Genomic DNA, 22,778 nt, shown 5'->3' on the forward strand with positions numbered 1-22,778 from the left:
TGAACTGCTGTGCTCTTCAAGCACCACTAATCCAGAATCTGCAGTCATTGTTTTTACCCCAAAGGAATACAGACTACCTGGAATAAGTTTTTTTCTTGAGCAGCAAATCTAGAGATTGAGACATAACAGCTGAAAGTTATATTCAATTTTCTGAAAAGAACAAGTTATTGCAGTCATCAACATGACTATGAAGCTCCATTTGAATCAAATAGTAATTTCAGGTTCTTACATATAATTGCAAATAACCAGCAAAGAGGATCACGTAGGATTCTAATTTATTAACAAATTACATACACAGTCAGAGCTCCTCTGTACAATGCAGAAAATACACATTGGTGGAGAAAAAAATTATCTTACAAGATTATTAAAATCTACATTAACAAAATTCCCAGAAGCATTTGGAGAAGCAAATGAGGGAGAGGAAGATGAAGGGCAGTAGAGAAAGGATGGAGGTGGGTGGGTGGGTGGGTGGGGGAGGGAATCCTGAAAAACAAATAGATCTTTGACACCAAAAGCTTTGAAAAGATAAACAAATACAGCAGCTGTGAGAGCTCTATCTTACGGGAGAACTGCACCTTCTTTATGGATCAACTCAACTGTATGGTAAACAAAAATCCAACTAAGCAACTGAACAATATGAATTCAAATGATCCAGTTAGCCAGTCAACTCTTGCTTGCCAGAGTGTCAAGTTAATTCATCAAAGATGCCAAGACAAATAGATCATAACCTGTATCCAAAAACAGTGAAATGTACAAAAAAAGGTGTTATTTCTTTCTGAACACACTATTGGAATGATTCATATTTCCAAGCATTAAGTTTTGTACCTGCATGAATTCCAAACCATAACATTTGTATTGGTTACCTTAATCTGAGGAATTGAAACTGACAGTTTGTTATATTCTCTGGAAGTCATTAAGGAGGCCACAGTTAGTGGTTTGTGAGTAAATGTATAGTGATTCAAACACATAATGGGATCAAGGGCAAATCCCAGCCTTAATGCAAATATCTGAAAACAAAACCTAAAACAAGTTTTCTCCATTCACTGTGATGCGGGTTTTCAGTACAGATGTTCTAATATTTTACATTTTTTTTGAAACATAGGCTTTGGCAATAGTATTTTTTGTAGTAATACCGAAATGTGTCAATATATTACACCCATGTGTATTAAAAAGAGGGTTGAAATTACTTGGTTTATGTGGGATGTGGTTTCATAAGCTTATTTTAATACATTACCAAAGTTTACCAATGGCACAGAGTGAGTTGATATAAATAAGCATAGTACATGGACACATGACAACTATGTGAAAGTTTGCCATATTAATAGAGCTTTGGGATACTGGATAAACAACTGAAAGTTTATGACTGAATGGATGTCTAGATATATATTTTTAAAAATCTTGCTTTTGTTTTCTCTTCCACAAGAATGGGTAAGTTTGGTATTTGCTCCTCGGTCTTGGCAGTGGCTGCTCTGCAACCAAATCAATTGAATTTAAACCATTCATCTGAGTAAACCAGAAAGTGAGAAACAGAGCTGATGTTTCAGCCTGCAACTATTCACTGAAACTGGCTCTGACTAAAAGTCATCCACCTGATTCTACTTTTGTTTTCCTCTCTGCACATGCTGCTGGATCTAAGTGTTGCTGCATTTTGTGTTTTTATTTCAGATTTCCAGTATTCAGAAAATTTGGCTTTTGCATTCATCTGGGTGAGGGAGCAGACAATGGACATGCAAAGCCATCAAAAGGAGCAAAACCATGACTTACACAGCATACAGATACACAAATGTTCTGCAGGGTCATAGTGTATGAAAGTAATTTTATGTACACATTGTATATGCTCTTGAAAATACACTTGCATCAAGATGGATGATTCAAAGAACACTTTTTTTCTTCTAAATTGGTCTATATAATTGCTCAGAAATGATACAGTAACTTTCAATCTGGATAATTGAGATGGAGAAGGAAGTGTTAACAGATTGCATTCTGAAGCATCCTTTCACAAAATGTAATGAGCGATGTTTCAAAATTATATATTCCAAGAGCATAATTAATTAAAAATCTGAGGTTTAACATTTTATCATAAACCAATCACACAAACTGTAGCCTGCAGGAATCTCTTTTAAAGTATTCCAGTGTAACCTAGATCCATCGTACTCAATCCAGTCAATATATGCAGGTCCACAAGTTCCCCACCAGTCTCTCCCCAGTGCTTTGCAGCTGCAGAGAAATCTTATGGAGATGCATTATCAGTGAAAAGCATACAGTAGTAATAGGATAGTACAAATACCAATAACACCTCCCAAGATTAATGTGTCCCTGCGTTTTCTCAAATTTATCCTCTGAACCAGGTTGTTAATGGCAGGAAATCGGTCTGGAATTGTTGTTAAAGAATCTGAAATAATTGTGTTTTCAATTCATTAGAAAAACATCTTGACACAAAACAAGGAGCTTTAGCCACCCAGCCCTGTTTTCTGTCATTTGCTAAAGTACCAGATTCCTCGTTGAGGTATAACTCCATGGATATCAATAATTCTCTGACTGACTGCACTTCAGGCGTGGGACTAGATGTTTAATTGCCAGCTGCTATTTGACTGAAGGAGGATCACAGCTAAAATATCCTTACCAAATGCTTTATTCTGATCCTTCCAAAGGACCAGAAGAGGGAATCCTGGCTTGTTTATATCTTTCTGATAATGAGCACTGAGGCAAACTGGATATTTTCCTATTGGCATATCACCAGAGGTTAGCTAACTTATCCTGATTACAGGCTGAATAGCAAGGGTGCCGAAACAGTAGTAGACTCGCCAACTTTAAGGGCATTTAAATGGTCATTGGATAAACATATGGATGAGAATGGAATAGTGTAGGTTGGATGGGCTTCAGATTGGTTGCACAGGTCAGCGCAACATCAAGGGCCAAAGAGTGTGTACTGTGCTGTAAGGTTCTGTTCTGTAAGGCTCAAAAATTCATTTTATTGGATAAACTGGATGGATAATGCACAAGTTGATTGTACATTTATCTTTGCCTAGAACCCACTGCAACTTATTTGAAGCTAGAGCTACTTTCACTGCTCACTCTAAAATGTGCATCATAATTAACTGCATTAACAATTTAAGATGACTGGAGAGACCAGCTGCAGCTTTCAGAAGGTGAGAACATTCCTACGGCTCCAACCCTAGATTTTTATGTAAAGCTCTAACCTACAGAAATTGTGTGGTAACCCTGCTCATTCAATAGCAATTGCTCAAGCTACTTTCACTCAACAAATTACTCCTGATCCTGCCAGTCTGAGTTTCTAAAAAGCATAACTGCCCTCTAAACAACACAGAATAGGTAAAGAGCCCATCATGTTGTTACGGGTTTGAAGATGCATATCAGCCAGACTAGGCAAGGATGGCAGATTTTCTTCCTCCAAAAGGCATTGATGAACTAACTGTCTTTTTGGAATAACCCAGTAGTTTCAGAGAAACCATTACTGATGGTCACTTTTTATTTCAGTTTTATTCAACTAAATTTAAATTCCCCAAATGCCATAGTTTCCCAAATCTCATTTTCCGATTATTAGTCCAAGTCTCTAACCTACTTATTAACTCAGTAAAATAAACACAATGTTAGTTAGCATTTACGCTGAGTGAAATGTTGTGAGACGAATGAACTATGGATTGACTATAGATAAAAATCTAAAGAAAACCTTTGCATCATTGCTAGAATAATTATAGTCTTCAAACACTGAAAACTGCAGTGTAAAATGATTCGTTGCTACATTCTTTAAAAGTTATGTTTTACATATTTTTCTGTGAAAACTGGTACTTTGTGAACCATCTACTCCAACTTTTCCTGAAAGTTCATTACTTTGCATTAAATTTTATGTAGTTCTCTACATTCAACCAAATTAGTTACTGTATCAACTGAACAGTTTCGCAGTTTGATATATCACAGCTATGCTGTGGAAGACAGCTTAACAAACTTTACAATACACTAGTTTTCCACCTACGAAATTCTGGATAGACTGACGAGTCCACTAGGAGAAAGTGAGGACTGTAGATGCTGGAGATCAGAGTCAAAATGTATGGTGCTGGAAAAGCACAGCAGGTCAGGCAGGTCAGAAGGTGGGGGGAGAGGAGATGAGGAAACTGGTGAAATCAACATTGATCCCATGTGATTGGAGGGTCCCAAGGTGGAAGATGAGGTTCCTTCCTCCAGGCTTTGGGTGACTAGAAGCGGGCAGTGGAGGCAGCCCAGGAATTACATGTCCTTGGCGGAGTGGGAGAGGGGGAGTTGAACCACAGGGTGGTGGGGTTGTTTGGTGCATGTGTCCCAGAGATGTTCTTTGAAACATTCTGCAAGTTGGTGTCCTGTCTCCGCACTGTAGAGGAGACCACATTGGGAGCAACAAGACGCCAGAGATGAGGTATTCGGATGTGCAAGAAAATTTGTGCTGGATGTGAAAGGATCCTTTGGGGCCTTGGAATGGAGGTCAGGGGTGGCTGGGGGGAGGAGAGGCCCCGGGTTTTACACCTCTTTCGCGGTGGCAAGGGGAGGTGTCCGAAGTGGGTTAGTGGGGGGCATGGACCTAACAAGGGGGTCGCAGAGGGAATGGTCCCTGCAGAATGCAGATAGGGGTGGGGAGAGAAATATCTCTCTGGTGTTGGGGTCAGTTTATAAGTGGAGGAGGATGGTGCATTGTATTGGAGGTTGGTAGGTGGAAGGTGACCGGGGGGGCGGGGGGGGTTTCTGTTATTGTTGCAATTGGAGGGGTGGGTTCAAAGGTGTAGCTGTAGGAAGTGGAGGTGTTGTGCTGAAGGGAATCATAGACCACGTGGGAGGGGAAATTGCAGTCCTTGAAGGAGGCGGCCATCTGGGATGCACTTTGGTGGAATTGGTCCTTCTGAGAGCAGATGCAGAGGAGGAATTGGGAGTAATGGATAGCGTTTTTATAGGAGGTAGGATGGAGGTGTAGTAGTCTAACCCACTAGCCCGTCCCATCATATTTACCTTCTAAATTATTGTTACCTTGACACAAAGTAGAAGAATTTAAAACAAAATGTTTGAAAAGGATACTGGCCAAGGAGTTCACTTTGCTTTGTATAGACTTCAGCATTCCTCGTTGTGATGTCACATTTTCTTTTGTTGCCATAGCGATGCTAAAGAAAGAAAACACATCAGATCATTGCTAAGAATAGCTTGCTTAGCCTGCTGCAATTTCTCAGCTGACCAGACAGAAAATCAAAATATACACTGTAGTCTGTTTCTTTGATAAATGCGACACACACTAGTGCACTAGGTATTCCCACAGCTGCTCTCTTTTCCAGTTTCTTCCAATTAATCTTCATCCTTCTTTCTCTTTCCTTACCTGTCGGCTCCTACAAAACATGCAGACTCAGCACTTTTCTTTCTACATTCACAATCTAAATTTAACCTTAGTTACAATCCAATGGGACTAGCAATCTGATGAGGATAAAACTAGAAAATTCTTGACACCAGCTAGTCTGTATGTCCACAATTAGTTACAAAGCAATTTGACAACTCATAACAGTGATGCATTTATGGCTTTATGTTTAAAAATATGTCCAACTGCTCTCTACATCAGTTCTTTACTATCACAATGCCACCTATGTACCTGTGACTCTATGTTAGGACTTCAATGATTTGAATTCATTTACAACTTACCAAAATGAGAAAGAAAGCTATGTATTTAAATTTTACTGAAATACAAACGTGGACATCATTATAAGCAATGTAGATGGAAGCATGAGGTTAAAAAATACTGGTAGATTAAGTGAATAGGAAAAACTGGGCAAACAGATTTTATGGCAACTAAATGTGAGGTCATTCATTTTGAACATAAAGATTAAATAATGTATTTCATCAATTGTAATGAACTGGAAACGTGGTGATCCAAAGAGACTTGGTGGTCTAAATATATAATTGTCACAAACAGGTAGAGAAAATAATTAAAAAGGATAATGGAATGCTGATCTTTTCACCTAGAGGGCTAGAATACGTGTAGAAGTGTAAATCAAGCAATATAAAGTCCTGATTAAACCCGGAGTAATGTGGAGCTATTACGTGTAACACGCTTTCTGAATGTCTTAGCCTTGGAGGAAGTGCCTGTCGGCTTGCCAGAATGACATCTGGTTTCCAAGGGCAAATTACAAAGAGGTTATACATCAACTACACTTTCGCTTTTGGAACTTTGAAGGTTAGAAGTGATTTGATCAAGGGGGCAAAGGGGACAGAAACTATTTACGCTGGTTGGGGAATTGAGGACTAGGAAACTATCTAAAATTGGAACCATTTCTTTCAGGAATAAACTGAGGAAACACTTCAGTGCACAAAGGATGCTAGATGTTTGAACCTCTACACTGCAAATGGCAATTGATTGATCGACTATAAATTTTAAACCAAGACCAATAGATTTTTGTTATTCCAAGATATTAAAGGAAATGGGGTAAATAAGAACAAAGATTTAGATTGCAAATCGCCCATGATCTTCTGAATGGTGGAAAGGTTTGAGGAGAAAGCTTGCCTGCGCCTGTTCCAAAACACTAAGAAATGTTAGTGTAGCTGGTCGGGGTGGGAGTTTGTGTAGAATGCATTTCCTTCTCCTATGAAAAGTCTCTACAGTCAGTCATTCCACTATAGACATATACTAAACAAAGATAAGGTCTCACATAAGGGCAGGAATTGATAGGACTGTAAGATACACACCTGATGACTGATTATACAGCTGCATAACAGAAACCCAGGAGGAGTTTGTCTGTTTACCACTTAAGTCCAGAGTTGTGGCAAGGTTTCCCAATTTGTTACAGCTCCAGACACACAGCTCAAACTATGACGATCCTATGAGGTTAGGGGCAGGGGGAGGAGGAATAAAGAAGTGCATATATGGAACAAGCTGCCAGAGAAAGTGGAGGCAGAGGAGGCAGGTACAAATACAACATTTAAAAGGCATCGGGATGTGTTTATAGGAAGTGACAATATTTCAGTTGAAGAAGGGGAACTATGGAGCTATGAGGGAGGAGATGGCCAAAGTTCAATGGTGCAATCCCCTAGCAGGGATGGCAGTGGCAACAATAGCAGGTATTTCTGGGTATAATGCAGAAGATGCAGGATCAATTCATTCCAAAAAGGAATAAAGATCCTAAGGGGAGGCAGGGGTGACCGTGGCTGATGAGGGAAGTTAAGGACCATATAAAGACAAAAGGGAAAAAGTATAACATAGCAAAGATGAGTGGGAAATCAGAGGACTGGAAAGCTTTTAAAGAACAACAGGGGATAACTAAAAAGGAAATACGCAAAGAAAAAATAAGGTACGAAGGTAAACTAGCCAAAAATATAAAGGAGGATAGTAAAGGCTTTTTTAGGTATGTGAAAAGAAAAAAAAATGGTTAAGACTAAAATTTGGCCCTTGAAGACAGAAACGGGTGAATTTATTACGGGGATCAAAGAAATGGCAGAAGAGTTGAACTGGTACTTTAGATCTGTCTTCACTGTGAAAGACATGAGCAATCTCCCAGATGTAATAGTGGCTGAAGGACCTGAACGGAAGGGAATTTATATTAGGCAGGAAATGGTGTTGGAGAGACTGTTAGGTCTGAAGGCTGATAAGTCCCCGGGGCCTGATGGTCTACATCCCAGGGTACTGAAGGAGGTGGCTCTAGAAATAGTGGATGCATTGGTGATCATTTTCCAATGTTCTATAGATTCAGGATCAGTTCCTGCAGATTGGAGGGTGGCTAATGTTGTCCCACTTTTTAAGAAAGGAGGGAGAGAGAAAACAGAGAATTATAGACCAGTTAGTCTGACCTCAGTGGTGGGAAAAATGCTGGAATCAATTATAAAGGATGAAATTACAACACATCTGGATATCAGTAACAGGATAGGTCAGAGTCAGCATGGCTTTATGCTTGACTAATCTTCGAGAATATTTTGAGGATGTAACTCTGAAGATGGACAAGGGAGATCCAGTGAATGTAGTATACCTGGACTTTCAGAAAGCCTTTGATAAAGTCCTACATAGGAGGTTAGTGAGCAAAATTAGGGCACATGGTATTAGGGGCAAAATACTGACATGGATTGAAAATTGGTTAGCTGGCAGGAAACAAAGAGTAGTGATAAATGGCTTCCTTTCGGAATGGCAGGCAGTGACTAGTGGTGTGCTGCAGGGATCAGTGCTGGGACCGCAGCTTTTTACAATATACATTAATGATATAGATGATGGTATTAAAAGTAATATTAGCAAATTTGCTGATTATACAAAGCTGGGTGGCAAGGTGAAACATGAGGAGGATGTTAGGAGAATACAGGGTGACCTGGACAGGCTAGGTGAGTGGATGGATGCATGGCAGATGCAGCTTAACGTGGATAAATGTGTGGTTATCCACTTTGGTGGCAAGAACAGGAAGGCAGATTACTACCTAAATGGAGTCAAGTTAGGTAAAGGGGCAGTACCATGAGATCTAGGTGTTCTTGCACATCAGTCAATGAAAGCAAGTATGCAGGTACAGCAGGCAGTGAAGAAAGCTAATAGCATGCTGGCCTTCATAAGAGGAATTGAGTATAGAAGCAAAGAGGTTCTTCTGCAGCTGTACAGGGCCGTGGTGAGACCGCACCTGGAATATTGTTAGCAGTTTTGGTCTTCAAATTTGAGGAAAGACATTCTGGCTATTGAGGGAGTGCAGCGTAGGTTCACAAGGTCAATTCCCGGAATGGTGGGACTATCTTATGCTGAAAGAGCGACTGGGCTTGTATACGCTTGAGTTTAGAAGGCTGAGGGGATCTGATTGAGAAGTATACGATTATTCAAGGATTAGACACTCTGGAGGCAGGAAGCATGTTTCCGCTGATGGGTGAGTCCCGAACCAGAGGACACAGTTTAAAAATAAGGGGTAGGCCACTTAGAACAGAGTTGAGGAGAAAGTTCTTCACCCAGACAGTGGTGGGTGAATGGAATGCTCTGCCCCAGAAGGCTGTGGAGGCCAAGTCTCTGGATACTTTTAAGAAAGAGTTGGATAGAGCTCTTAAGGATAGTGGAATCAAGGGTTATGGGGATAAGGCAGGAACAGGATACTGATTGAGGATGATCAGCCATGATGGTGCTGGCTCGAAGGGCAGAATGGCCTACTCCTGCACCTATTGTCTATCGATAATGGGCCAAATGCTGGCAAATGAGACTAGGTCAGATTGGGATGTCTGGTCAGCACAGATGAGCTGAACCAAAGGGTCTGTGCCCAAACTGTATGACTATAAGTCTCCTTCTTTATTCACCCACTTGTTTGGTTAGTTGCAACAAGGTTATTTTAAAAAGGAATTCCTTTCATTGTGGATACCTTCGTGAGAGCAAATGAAATAATGTTGCAAAAGGAGCCAATTTAGCCAAGCTTTCATGAATTAACAAAATGTGAGATTTGAATTTCTAGATTCAAGAAAAAATACCACAGCAACACACACACATTACAAATTAAGAGACTTCAAAATAAAGTTAAAAATGGCTATATAAATCAGAGAGCAGAGTAGTGGGTGGGTGTGAGAGAGAGACACAGACACAGAGAGAGAGAGATGAGAAAGAAAGAGGAGAGAGAGATTCTTCCTTTTGTTACCTGTAGTGCAGGGACTGGCTGTTCTCAAACCAAGGCTTCCACAGCAGCCTAATAATAATACACAGACTAATGCTGAAGTTCTCTTTTAACCCCTTTTTATATATTCCTAGAAGGGGAAACCATAAAAATGTCGGCAGGAACTATCTGCTCAAATGTGTTATAAAGTACCTTGCTATATTTAATTATGTAAGTTATAAAATATTGGTTATAGCACATTTTATTAAGTGATCAAATGATCTTTACACTTCCACATCAGGACAAGCCAAGAATATTTTTTGGAGCTGCTTTTGGGACAAAAGGAGTTTGCTTTGGCACCTAAACATTATGCCCCGGAAAGTTGCTATAAATGAATTAGGTGCTCAAACGTTTTCCAAAAACAACGAAAAAAAATTAGATTAGGCAAGACAGAATCGAAAGTAAAAGTGAAATAAAAAACCCAGGAGACAGAATAATGCAAAGGAGCACATTGAGTATGTGTCAAAAATGTGATTAAGATGGGGTTATTACTACAGAAAGACATTGATGTGTAATATTGTGATAGTTGTATAAGCCTCAGCTTCATGCAAGCTGAAAGGTTAGAGATACCTGCTCAGGAATTGTAAACAATATCGCAGACATTACTTCTCTAATTACATTTAACTATGTTCCTCAGCAAACTGCTCAGTTGACACAAAAGTTACATATAAAACAGGATGTTTGGCACAGTCACTGCTTTTTGGCGTTTATGTTCTATATGAGCAAATAGTTACAGATGTACTTTGCTACCCAGTTCCCACGTATCTTTGCCTACCTATCCAATCTAAACTTGATTGAAAACAATTACATACAATCACTAACCCGGGAAGTGAATCCACAAACTCTCAACTGTTTTAAATCCCTTCCATTTGAGTTCACATCCATCACTCCTCATTCCTAGAATGAATTTGTTTCTACTTACACATTATTTTGTTTTTATAATATCTCAGGAAACAATCATTTTAAGCAATAATCTTTCGATGGAAATATCTGTTGATTTTATTCAGTCTTTAATAAAGCAAATCCATTTGAATTTACGCAAGTCATTTTAGAAACGGAAACATTAAAGTAGCCCAGTATGGATTGAATGCCTAAAGACTTTAGAAATGAACTGTCAATGTCACATGCACTTAACTTTCCAACGACTAATCTGGTGCTGTCTATGGCATGTACAAGATCATTCAAGTCCATCTTCCTGATATAGCTGATAATTCCATTATATGCTCTCCAGGAACACCAGGGGCTTCATTTTGTTACTTGAAATTTAACAAGCACTCTTGTTGATAAAAATCTTACACTAAAATATGCAATTTGCTCAGGAACTTTTATTAGTTTATAAGACTATAAAAGGACATTTTGTCGTCTTTCCTTTACAAAACAATGATTTATGCTATAAATGATGTCATGAATTCCCTGGTAAGTGTTTGTCAACTGCCAAAAATCTAAAGTCAGCCTGTCCCAAGTTTCCCTGTAGAAATTTCTATTATATATTGGTTGTAGAGCTTGCCATAAAATACAACTTAGTCCATAGCATTTGAAAATCATTACTATATTGAAAATAGTTTAATGTGCTTGGACTTGAAATATCAGAACTTCTCCACAGATTTACCACTGAGTGTCTCAAACTGCACTTCCAAGTAGTTCTGAAGCCGTGGCTCAGCATGCTGGTGCTGTGGAAACTGTTTACACACAATGTGCAGCATTGATGTAAAGAAAAAAAGCTTGTATGGTACAAAGAGTTAATCAGAGTGGGAGGTGGTACGGAACATAATCACTGCCAAAGACAAACTCAGCCAAGTTGGCCATTTCTGTACTTCAGAGTTTATATAGTTCTCTACATTTAAAAAAAAATGCATGCACAGGAAAGGGGGACGGATTTGGGAATCGATAATGTTCTTAGACCTTGAAGAGACAGATTTAAGGTGGGACAGAAATCCGCATGGTCAGAGGGTCAAGAGTTAACATTAAAGAGAAGGGTTGCAGGGGAAAGTGAATAAGACGAATTGTGTATCTTTACACTATTTTGGCGCATTAAGTATTTGGTTTAAATTGTTGAACATCTTTTTCAAATAATAGACTTTTAAAAATAATTTGTATCCATATTTTAAAACTAAGAACTTATAGCACTGAGCAGTAAATCATCCAGTTACAGACAAGCAATTATTGGTTGCCTGACAAATAGCTACCTTGCAATTTTAAATCTTATTTAAAGACTCAGTGAAGCCATTCATTTCTTTTAGCTAAAAGATATACTTCAATACTGTATAGTCCTGACAATGCATTTTCCTCATTTTATATATAAACAGTCATTCAGACATCATGCTCTTCAGTTATCCAGCTGGTTGCCCAAAGTAAAAGCCAACTTTTACTATCTTTACAAACTATACCTTTACTACCAACTGCAGCAGTCAAGCAAGCATCCTTACATTCAACACTTATCATGGGAAAACTGCTCAAAGAATGACATCCAAAAATGGAAAAATTCTGCAAAATTGATTCTTGAAATTCAAACTCAAAAATGATCAAGGACTCTCAGTTGGAACTGAATGGCAACGTTATAGAGCAGCCAAACCATTTCAGCCCAAGCACATGCTTGTTTAAAGAGAAACTACTCGGGCATCTAGAGAATCAGAAACAGAATTTTCTGGAAAAGCTCAGCAGATCTAGCAGCATCTGTGGAGTGAAATCAGATTTAACTTTTCAGGTCGAGTGCCCCTTTCTCAGAACAGTTATTTTGAGGTTTTTTTTCCTGGAGAATCAGAATGGTTGCAGCACCAAAAGGAGGTCATTCCATCCAGTGAGTTTGCACCAGTTCTCTGCAGGAATACATCATTCCATTTCCCAGCCTTTTCTTCACTGTAACCCTTCTTCCCTCCTCAGTTGCTTATCCATCTCCCTTTCGAAAGTCATGATGAAATCTGCTTCCATCACACTTTCAGACTCTGCATTCTAGGTCCTAACCACTTTGTATAAACATTTCTCTCAAGCTTTCTTTGGAACTTTTGTCAGTTACTCGACAACGATGTGCCCTCTGGTCTTGATCGTTCCACCATTGGGAATAATTTCTCTATCTGTTCTCCCCAGGCCCTACATGAGTTGGATTATTTTATACAATCACGCCTCAACTCTCTCTGCTCGAAGAATTATGCTCACTTTTCCCAGTAACGGACGTCCTTCACCCTGGAACCATGCTGTAAACCTTTTCTGCAATCTTCGTAAAACCTTCACAATTTTATATAATAAACAGTAGAAGAACATATGGCCTAGTGAGCTGGCTTCAGCGTTCAACTTGATGATTAGTCTTCTGCTTCAATGCTCAGGTGTTGACAGAAGGATGGAGAGGAAATAGGATGGGTCAGGTTGGGGGTGGGGGGGGTGGTGCAAGAGGAGACATTTGGCAATGGGCAAGCAAGGTGACAAGGAGGCGGCAAGGGTTGGCAGGGGAGGTAGGGAAGATGTGGAAATGGACAGGGAAGACAGGGAATGTAAGGGGTAGCAAGGCAGGGGTAGGCTGGGAAGTGGGCGGGAGGCCATGGTGGAGGTCCAGAATACAGGAGAGAGGCGGCTACAAATGTGGTTTTGGAAAGGGTGGGGCAGGGGATGAAAACACTGCGACAGGTGAAACAAAGAGAGGGGGGGGGAGGGATGCTGCAAGCAAAGGGATAGAGGAATGTTGCAAGGGGGAGGCTGCAAAGTTGAATGGGAAAAGAAGGAGGCTGAAAAGGAGACAGCATACATTTAAATGTATCAACAATGGAACGGTCAGCTAACAAAGGATCAGGAAAACCTGAAATCACAAAAGCAGTGAATTCCTCGCAAGCAAATATGCATTGTTGAGTTTAAGGCTACATATGTTTAGGAGCTACTACATGGGGAAAACGTAACAGATGCTATTATAATAAACACATTCTCAATTGTTCAATTTAAATTTGAGGGGTAACAAAACAGGCACTAACTGTTTAGTTCAACCTTCCTGCTTTATGTCTATGATATAGAAATACATTAACTATGGCCTCATTAGTTTGTGGAATGGATGTTTAGAACAAAGTAGTACAGTACAGGAACAGACCATCAGCCTTTCAGGATCATCATGCCCTAACTAAATTTAAAAACAACAAATTTTCTGTCCTTATTTGGTCTGTATCCCTCTATTCCCTCCCTATTCATATAACTATCCAGATGCCTCTTAAATGTCACCAATGTGCCTGCTTCCACCACCTCTTCTGGCAGCACGCTCCAGGCTCCTACTACTCTCTGCATGAAAACTTTCCCCCACATATCTAAGGGTGAAGTCTTTTTGTGTATATGAGGGCATTAGTTATTGTAAAAAAAGCAAGTTATGGCTATTGTATTGAGCCAATTCAAGAAATAAATGCTTTTCGTGTACATTATGGCTTTGATTTTAATGTAGGAATGACATTTTTGAGAGTATTGATGAATTATTCTAGTTCTACTTCTGTGCAAGCCCAAATATCTATGTCAATAATAACACAATGTTATTACTATTAATGATTTAGTGAGAATTAAAATTAAAACGAAAACCTCAAAATGCCCTTGAAGATAAAGTTAAAAAAATTGTACCCAAGTAATAGAAGAGAATGTTGGAAAAACATTATTTCTTTAAAAAAAGCAAGTAATTCTAACAGAGCAGTATGTTTCTTAACACTTGAATGCAAGATCCGCATTTATTGGAGATGCTCCAAATTTTATGAATTGTCAAGTTAATTAATTCAATTTCTTGATTAATCAGATGATAAACATCTCCCTAGTTTAACAACGGAAAACTTTCAGAAAAATATAGTTTCCAAAAGTGATCACAATCACTTCATTAACAGCTGTGATCACTTACTGCTCAAGTCAGTAACAAAGCAGTAATACAAACACAGCATTATCAAAGATGAGGTCTGGTGTTTTTAGCAATAACATGTCCAAAGACATAATCTTGCACTTCCAAGATACAATGCCATTAGTTCAGAATCAATTTGCTAATAGTTTATTAACAAGCACTCTTTTCGACTTGTTCATAAAATCTAGATATCTAGAATGAGAGTGTCAAAAGAACCTGACAATAAAACTACTGTACTTGCTTGAATTTGAATAAGTTAGGTTGCTGTTTCTGACTGGCACCTTTTTCTCTCTATGACATTAAGGTCGATGCTCTGAATTGTTAATGCTCCAGTACCTTTTCTACCCTGCATGGTTTTCTCTTCACAGACAAGCAGCAAAGCTTTTCTCACAAGCCTGCAAATATTTCTGTAGTTGGAGCAGTACAACTAAATACACTGTGATAAGTTTTTGTAGGCAAGCAACTTATGTTCCACACAAACTGCCTCTCAACCTCCTTAATCTAATCTTAAGTACACGTGAGCCAACAAGATCTTACAGTGATAAGTTAACCAGTAATGAAGAAACATTACTATTTGGACCAGATGCAGGAAAGGACCTGCAATAAAAACTCAGCAAAAAGGGTGAATTGTGGAAAAAAATAGAACAGCAATGTCGTCTCAGAACTCAGAGTCCAAGTCAATTTTAATGCCACAGGATCAAAATAAGATTTAGAGCAACTTTACCACTCATAAACGTTGTAGGTCGGTGTAATATGTGTACATCTGAGGGCATAGTTATCTAGACTCAAGGTTAAGCGAATGAAAAGCGCTCCTTCAACTTCCATTTACTGATGATTATGTCTGCAGTAAGTGTGTATGGTTGAGAATCCTATCAGATCACATGGATCGGTAGGAGTGGCAGTTAGAGGCAATAAGGAATTAATAGGAGCTAGGGGGTGGGATACATGGCAATTATAGGAAGGGAGAAAAACTGCAGATACAGTCAGGTAGATGGTTACCACCAGGATAGGTAGGTGCGGGAGGCAGGTAGTGCAGAAATTGTCCGTGTTTGTCCCCATCTCAAACAAGTATGCTATTTTGGAAAATGTGGGGAGGTGATGGACTCTCAGGGGAATGTAGCATGAACAGCCAATTCTCTAGTATGAAGCTGGCTCTAATGTAACGAAGAGTAAGACAGGTTACAAACAGTTGATTGTGATAGGGAACTCTTTAGTTAGAGACACAGACAGGAATTTCTGCAGCTGACAGTGAGAAATCAGAATATTGTCAAAGGGAAGTGGGACCAGCAGGAGATCATTGTACACATTGGGAGGAAAAAAGGATGAGATTCTGAAGGGAGAATATAGAAAGTTAGGCAGGAATTTAAAAAAGTAGTCCTCAAGGGTGTATACTGGCACCACTCCCCACCTCTTCCTCCGCTACATTGATGGCTGCATTGGTGTCCCCTCGTGCTCCCGCGAGGAGGTTGAGCAATTCATCAACTTCACCAACACATTCCACCCTGACCTTAAATTTACCTGGACCATCTCTGACACCTCCCTCCCTTTCCTGGACCTCTCCATCTCCAATAATGACGACCGACTTGACACTGACATTTTTTACAAACCCACCGACTCCCACAGCTACCTGGATTACACCTCTTCCCACACTACCTCTTGCAAAAATGCCATCCCGTATTCCCAATTCCTCCGCCTCCGCCCCCAGGAGGACCAGTTCCACCACAGAACACACCAAATGGCCTCCTTCTTTAGAGACCGCAATTTACCTTCCCACGTGGTTAAAGATGCCCTCCAACGCATCTCGTCTACATCCCGCACCTCCGCCCTCAGACCCCACCCCTCCAACCGTAACAAGGACAGAATGCCCCTGGTGCTCACCTTCCACCTTACCAACCTTCGCATAAATCAAATCATCCGCCGACATTTCCGCCACCTCCAAACAGACCCGACCACCAGGGATATCTTTCCATCCCCACCCCTTTCCGCCTTCCGCAAAGACCGTTCCCTCCGTGACTACCTGGTCAGGTCCACGCCCCCCTGTAACCCACCCTCCCATCCTGGCACTTTCCCCTGCCACCGCAGGAACTGTAAAACCTGTGCCCACACCTCCTCCCTCACCTCTATCCAAGGCCCTAAAGGAGCCTTCCACATCCATCAAAGTTTTACTTGCACATCCACTAATATCATTTATTGTATCTGTTGCTCCCGATGTGGTCTCCTCTACATTGGGGAGACTGGGCACCTCCTAGCAGAGCGCTTTAGGGAACATCTTCGGGACACCCGCACCAATCAACCAAACCGCCCCGTGGCCCAACATTTCAACTCCCCCTCCCACTCTGCCAAGGAAATGGAGGTCCTGGGCCTCCTTCACTGCCGCTCCCTCACCAGCAGAAGCCTGGAGGAAAAATGCCTCATCTTCTGACTCGGAACACTTCAACCCCAGGGCATCAATGTGGACTTCAACAGTTTCCTCATTTCCCCTTCCCCCACCTCACCCTAGTTCTAAACCTCCAGCTCAGCACTGTCCCCATGACTTGTCCGGACTTGTCCTCCCTGCCTATCTCCTTTTCACCTATCCACTCCACCCTCTCCTCCCTGACCTATCACCTTCATCCCCTCCCCCACTCACCCATTGTACTCTATGCTACTTTCTCCCCACCCCCACCCTCCTCTAGCTTATCTCTCCACACTTCAGGCTCACTGCCTTTATTCTTGATGAAGGGCTTTTGCCCGAAACGTCGATTTCGAAGCTACTTGGATGCTGCCTGAACTGCTGTGCTCTTCCAGCACCACTAATCCAGAATCTGGTTTCCAGCATCTGCAGTCATTGTTTTTACCTTGTTTTCACCAAGTGACTGAGGTGCTAGTAGGGGAGCATTTTGGGGCCAGCAACCATAATTATTCATTTGAAAATAGTAATGGAAAAGGATAGACAGGATCTAAAAGTTAAAGATCTAAATTGATGGAAGGCCAATTTTGACAGTATTAGGCAAGAACTTTCAAAAGTTGATTGGGGACAGATGTTTACAGGTAAAGGGACGGCTGGAAAATGGGAAGCCTTCAGAAATGAGATAACCAGGGTCCAGAGACAGTATGTTCCTGTTAGGGGTGAAGGGCTAGATGTAGGGAATGCAGGATGAATAGAGAAATTGATGGTTTGGCTAAGAGAAAGAAGGAAGCATATGTCAGGTATAGACAGCAGAGATTGAGTGAATCCTTACAAGAGTGTAAAGGCTGTAGGAGTATACTTAGGAGGGAAATCAGGAGGGCAAAAAGGCCACGAGATAGTTTTGGCAAACAGAGTTAAGAAGAACCCAAAGAGATTTTCTAAATATTTTAAGGACAAAAGGGTAACTAGGGAGAGAATAGGACCCTTCAAAGATCAGCAAGGCAACCTATATGTGGAACCAGACAAGATGGGGAAGATACTAAATGAGCATTTTACATCAGTGTTTATGATGGAGAAGGACATGGAAGTTACTGAATGTGGGGAAATAGATGGTGACATCTTGAAAAAATGTCCATATTACAGAGGTGATAGTGCTGGATGTCTTAAAATGCATAAAGGTGGATAAATCCCCAAGACCTGATCAGGTGTACCCTAGAACTCTGTGGAAAGCTAGGGAAGTGATTGCTCAGCCTCTTGCTGAGATATTTGGATCACTGATAGTCACAGGTGAGGTGCAGGAAGACTGGAGGTTGACTAACATGATATCACTATTTAAGAAAGGTGGTAAGGACAAGCCAGGGAACTATAGACCAGTAAGCCTGACAAGGGTGGTGGACAAGCTGTTGGATGGAATCCTGAGGGACAGGATTTACATGTATGTGGAAAGGTAAGGACTGATTAGGGATAGTCAACTTGGCTTTGTGCTTGGAAAAATCATGTCTCACTAACTTAATTGCGTTTTTTGAAGAAGTAACAAAGAAAACTGATGAGAGTAGAGTGGTGGACATGACCTATGTGGACTTAAAGGTGTTCGACAAGGTTCCTCATGGTTAGCAAGGTTAGGTCACATGGAATACAGGGAGAACTAGCCATTTGGATACAAAACTGGCTCAAAGGTAGAAGACAGCGGGTGGTGGTGGAGGGTTTCTTTTCAGACTGGAGGCCTGTGACCAGTGGGTGTATCACAAGGATTGCTGCTGTGTCTACTGCTTTTCATCATTTATATAAATGATTTGGATGTGAGCATAAGAAGTATAGTTAGTATGTCTGCAGATGACACCAAAATTGGAAGTGTAATGGACAGCGAAGGTTACCTCAGAGTACAATGGGATCTTGATCAGAAGGGCCAATGGGCTGAAGAATGGCAGACGGAGTTTAATTTAGATAAATGCAAGGTGCTGCATTTTGGAAAAGACAAACCAGGGCAGCACTTATACACTTCATGGTAAGGTCCTAGGGTGTGTTGCTGAACAGAGACCTTGGAGTGCAGGTTCCCAGTTCCTTGAAATTGGAGTCTCAGGTAGATAGCATAGTGAAGGTGGCTTTTAGTATGCTTTTCTTTATTAGTCAGAGCATTGAGTACTGGAGTTGGGAGGTCAGGTTGCAGCTGTGCAAGACATTGATTAGGCCATTTTGGAATATTGTTTGCAATTTTGGTCCCCCTCCTATTGGAAGGATGTTGTGAAACTTGAAAGAATTCAAAAATGATTTACAAGGATGTTGCCAGGATTGGAGGGTTTGAGTTACAGGGAGAGCTGAATAGACTGGGGCTGTTTTCTCTGGAGCGTCGGAGGCTGAGGGGTGACCTTATTGAGGTTTATAAAATCATGAGGGGCATGGAAAGGATAAATAGAAGAAGTCTTTTCCCTGGGGTGGGGGATTCCAGAATTTAGGGTGAGGGGGGGAAAGATTTAAAAGGAACCTAAGGGGCAACGTTTTCACACAAAGGTGGCGCATGGAATGAGCTGACTGAAAAGTGGTGGAGACTGGTCCAATTATGACATTGAAAATGGTACCTGGATAGGTATATGAATAGTAAGGGCATAGAGGGATATAGACCAAGTGCTGGCAAATGGGACGAGATTAATTTAGGATATGTGGTTGGCATAGACGAGTTGGAGCGAAGGGTCTGATTCTGTACTGTACATCTCTATGACTCTGAGAAAAGGTTGTTGGAGGCTTGTAGTGGTTTATAAAATCATGAGGGGCAATGGATAGCGTGAGTAGCCAAGGTCTGTTTCCTGGGATGCAGAGCGCAAAACTAGAGGGAATAAGTTTAAGGTGAGAGGGGAAAAGCCCGAGGGGTACCTTTTTCACGCCAAGAGTGTTGCTTGTAATGGAATGAGCTGCCAGAGGAAGTAGTGGAGGCTAGTACATTTAAAAGGCATCTGGATAGTTATATGAATGGGGCAACAATGTGGCTCAGTGGTTAGCACTGCTGCCACGCAGTGTGATTATCTGTGTGGAGTTTACACATTCTCTCCTTGTCTGCACGGGTTTCCTCCAGGCGCTCTGGTTTCTGTCCACAATCCAGAGGTGTGCAGGCTAGATGGATTGGCCTTGCTAAATTGCTCATGTCCAGCGATGTGGATGTTAGTTTGATTAGCCAAGGGAAATACAGGGTTACAGGATCTTTGTGGACTTGAAGGGCCGAATGGTCTGTGTCCACATTGCAGGGATTCTATGATTAATAGGAAGGTTATGAGGGATATGGGCCAAATGCTGGCAAATGGGAAAGGTCAGACTGGGATATCTTGTCAGTGCAGAAGAGTTGGACCAAAGGTTCTCTTTCCGTGCTGTATGATTCTATTTAAGTCAGCAGTTGAATGGAGTCAGTCTGCGCATCTAAGCTACATAGTAGCACTGACAGAATGCCCTGGTGGTGGTGATGGACAAGCCCTCTTGCATTAAAAAAAGTTGTTTTTAAAAATTTCATTACAACAACGATTGACTTTGCTTCTAACTATTTAATTGGAATTACTGCAGAACAGGAAGACTGCATATGGGATTTTTCGTGCTGAATGCCTACTATATATGGCATACCAGGAGACAGCTAAGAGACTGGCAAACAACAAGTTGTAAATTAAAATTACTGTGTGCACCATTGTGAAGACACTTGTGCAGTTGAGAACAAGGTCGATTTTTAAATAGGTTTACAGCAGACTTTCTTAGTAACAGCAATGTATGATAACGACAGCTCGGATTTAGAGAAATTCCATCACAAATTTAGAAAAACTGCTTAAAAGGAGAAAACTTTCTGAAAGTCAGATAATACTTAAAAAAAACTATATGATGATATTTATTGGTCACTACCTCAGGGAACTACGCCCATACATGGTTACAGCAGGGCTACAAGGCAACTTGAACACGATTTTGTCAGGTAAGAAATTTATAACAGTGTTCATTTTTATGAACCACAGCTAATGTATATTCCAAATTGGAAGAAACTAAAAATTCAGATGATACTCCTGATTGAGGGCAATTTCACAAAACAGACATGGATTACAAATACATAAGCAATATATTTGATTACCAGTTGTTTTAAAATATCTGCATTTCACTTTGGACAATTTTGTTGTTCTTCATCCCAATCTGCAGATATATGTAAATCTAAAACTGCAACACTTTTGAGTTAAGAATTAAACCACTACAAGAAAAGTTACTGAACAACATCAATTCTAGAATAACCAGAGGAGACTTTTAGTAAGGCAATTAAGATGTATCTCACAGTGACCTGACATTTGCTTTTAACAGAAAGAAATCATGCCTAAGCATACCTGCAATGCTCATTGCTAATCTTGTAAACATGGATTTGGCAAATGAAGTAAGAGGTGGTGATCTGCTTTCCACACGTGATGTATGCAGTATTGCAAATAAACGCAACTGCAGTCAGGCAGTGTCCTTCTGCATACCAGCCCCGCCCAGTCCAGGTGGAAACTAGCTATTTATTTTTGTCGAAGTCTTTCTTCAAGTTATGTCAACGAATCTTGATCACAACTACAGACGTATAAACCAAATTGACACCGCACTTAAAAGATATTTCCCAATCAGCCTGCTCAGAGATGTTAAATACCTTTGGATCAGGTGGGACTTGAACCAGGCTTCTTGGTTCAGAGATTAGACACTAGTACTATACCACAGCAGTCAACACAACATTTAAAACATCACATCTCAAGCAGATATGCTTCATCTATTTCAAAAAGGACTATGAAACATGCTGCCTCAGAATGTGGTGGAAGTAGCTTCATTATATGTTTGCAGAGGCAGATAAATCCTTGCTAGGCAAGGGAACCACAGCCCTTTTTCTCTCCCAAGGGGTGTGTTGATGGAAGTGTGGAATTCAAAACAGAGCCAGATCATCAGTGATCGTTCTGAATGGGGTGGAGCAGGCTCGAGGGTTGCAATGACCGACTTCAGCTCCCGATTCATATGTATGGAAGGCCAGGTGCAGATCAAACATGTCCCTAATATTTAACAAAAGCTGTTGGAAATGCAAATACTGGGTTTCTTGCACAATGGCACTGTGCATTATTCCAAAAAAATTAATAGCCTGTTCAAAATGCAATATGATTATTTCAATTGGCTGAAAAATCTTGCATATATAACTAACTATTTCTTGAACAGACAGGCTAAAATTTGCACAAAGATTGGCTTTTAAAAAGAATCTGGATTAACATTGTTACTTATAAAGTGTCTACTGCAGCACTTTATCCTCTGTTTAGATACGGGTTATTAAATTGCAATCTTGTTTTACTTTCAACGGTACAAATGATGATTATTTGTGCTAAATCCATTTGAACAAATAGGGAAAGAAATGGCATCACTCATCCTCTTGTGTAAGGGGATGGTTGGTAATAATGTGAATTGGTCTGATGAGTACAGGACAAAAAGCTTTGACAAAATGTTGTTTTTTCTGTAAACTTTCACATAATAAATACTTTGCACTTTGAGAAATTGAGTTATTTAATTTGGTCATGCCGGCTTACCTTATTGTATCTTCTATCAGCCGATCTGAGCTGCAAAAGGAAGGAAGAAAATCAATTGTGAGAAAATATCTTGCTACATAAATTTACATTTCTCCATTAGCTTTTCCATCTTAAATCCAAAATGTTGCAGTACAAACTAATGAGAAATAATGTTCACTTATATCATTACCAACATGATGCATTCACAATTTCAACTTCAGTCCAAAAGGACATAAAACAGAGTATGGCAAGAAATTAATTGCACAGAAACGCTGCATACTATTTTTGCATAACTCTTGTTTCCTGGTTTCAGTGTCTCAGTGAGGATGACCCGGTATTTAATTTCTACACTTGAGACAAAAGAACGAAACCACTTTCTAAAGCATAGATATATTTTCCCT

General features: G+C 40.4%; 1 protein-coding gene across 3 annotated transcripts in view; it reads right to left on the reverse strand.

Annotated features, from left to right (window-relative positions):
- Nucleotides 1-258: 258 nt before the first annotated feature.
- gosr1 (golgi SNAP receptor complex member 1) overlaps nt 259-22,778 on the reverse strand; it is a 115,252-nt gene continuing 92,732 nt past the window's right edge. For 2 of the 3 annotated variants that reach the window (XM_072589770.1, XM_072589769.1), the window contains exons 7-9: nt 22,399-22,428; nt 5,062-5,144; nt 259-2,371 (exon numbers count right to left, since the gene is read on the reverse strand). In XM_072589770.1, coding sequence (XP_072445871.1) covers nt 2,247-2,371; nt 5,062-5,144; nt 22,399-22,428 — 238 coding nt within the window. In that variant the 3' untranslated portion in view covers nt 259-2,246. Of the gene's footprint in view, nt 2,393-5,013; nt 5,145-22,398; nt 22,429-22,778 lie in introns of all 3 variants that reach the window. The other variant, XM_072589768.1, reaches the window with a different exon arrangement.

Source organism: Chiloscyllium punctatum, chromosome 19 (genome assembly GCF_047496795.1).
Source record: "Chiloscyllium punctatum isolate Juve2018m chromosome 19, sChiPun1.3, whole genome shotgun sequence".
Taxonomy (NCBI): Eukaryota; Metazoa; Chordata; class Chondrichthyes; order Orectolobiformes; family Hemiscylliidae; genus Chiloscyllium; species Chiloscyllium punctatum.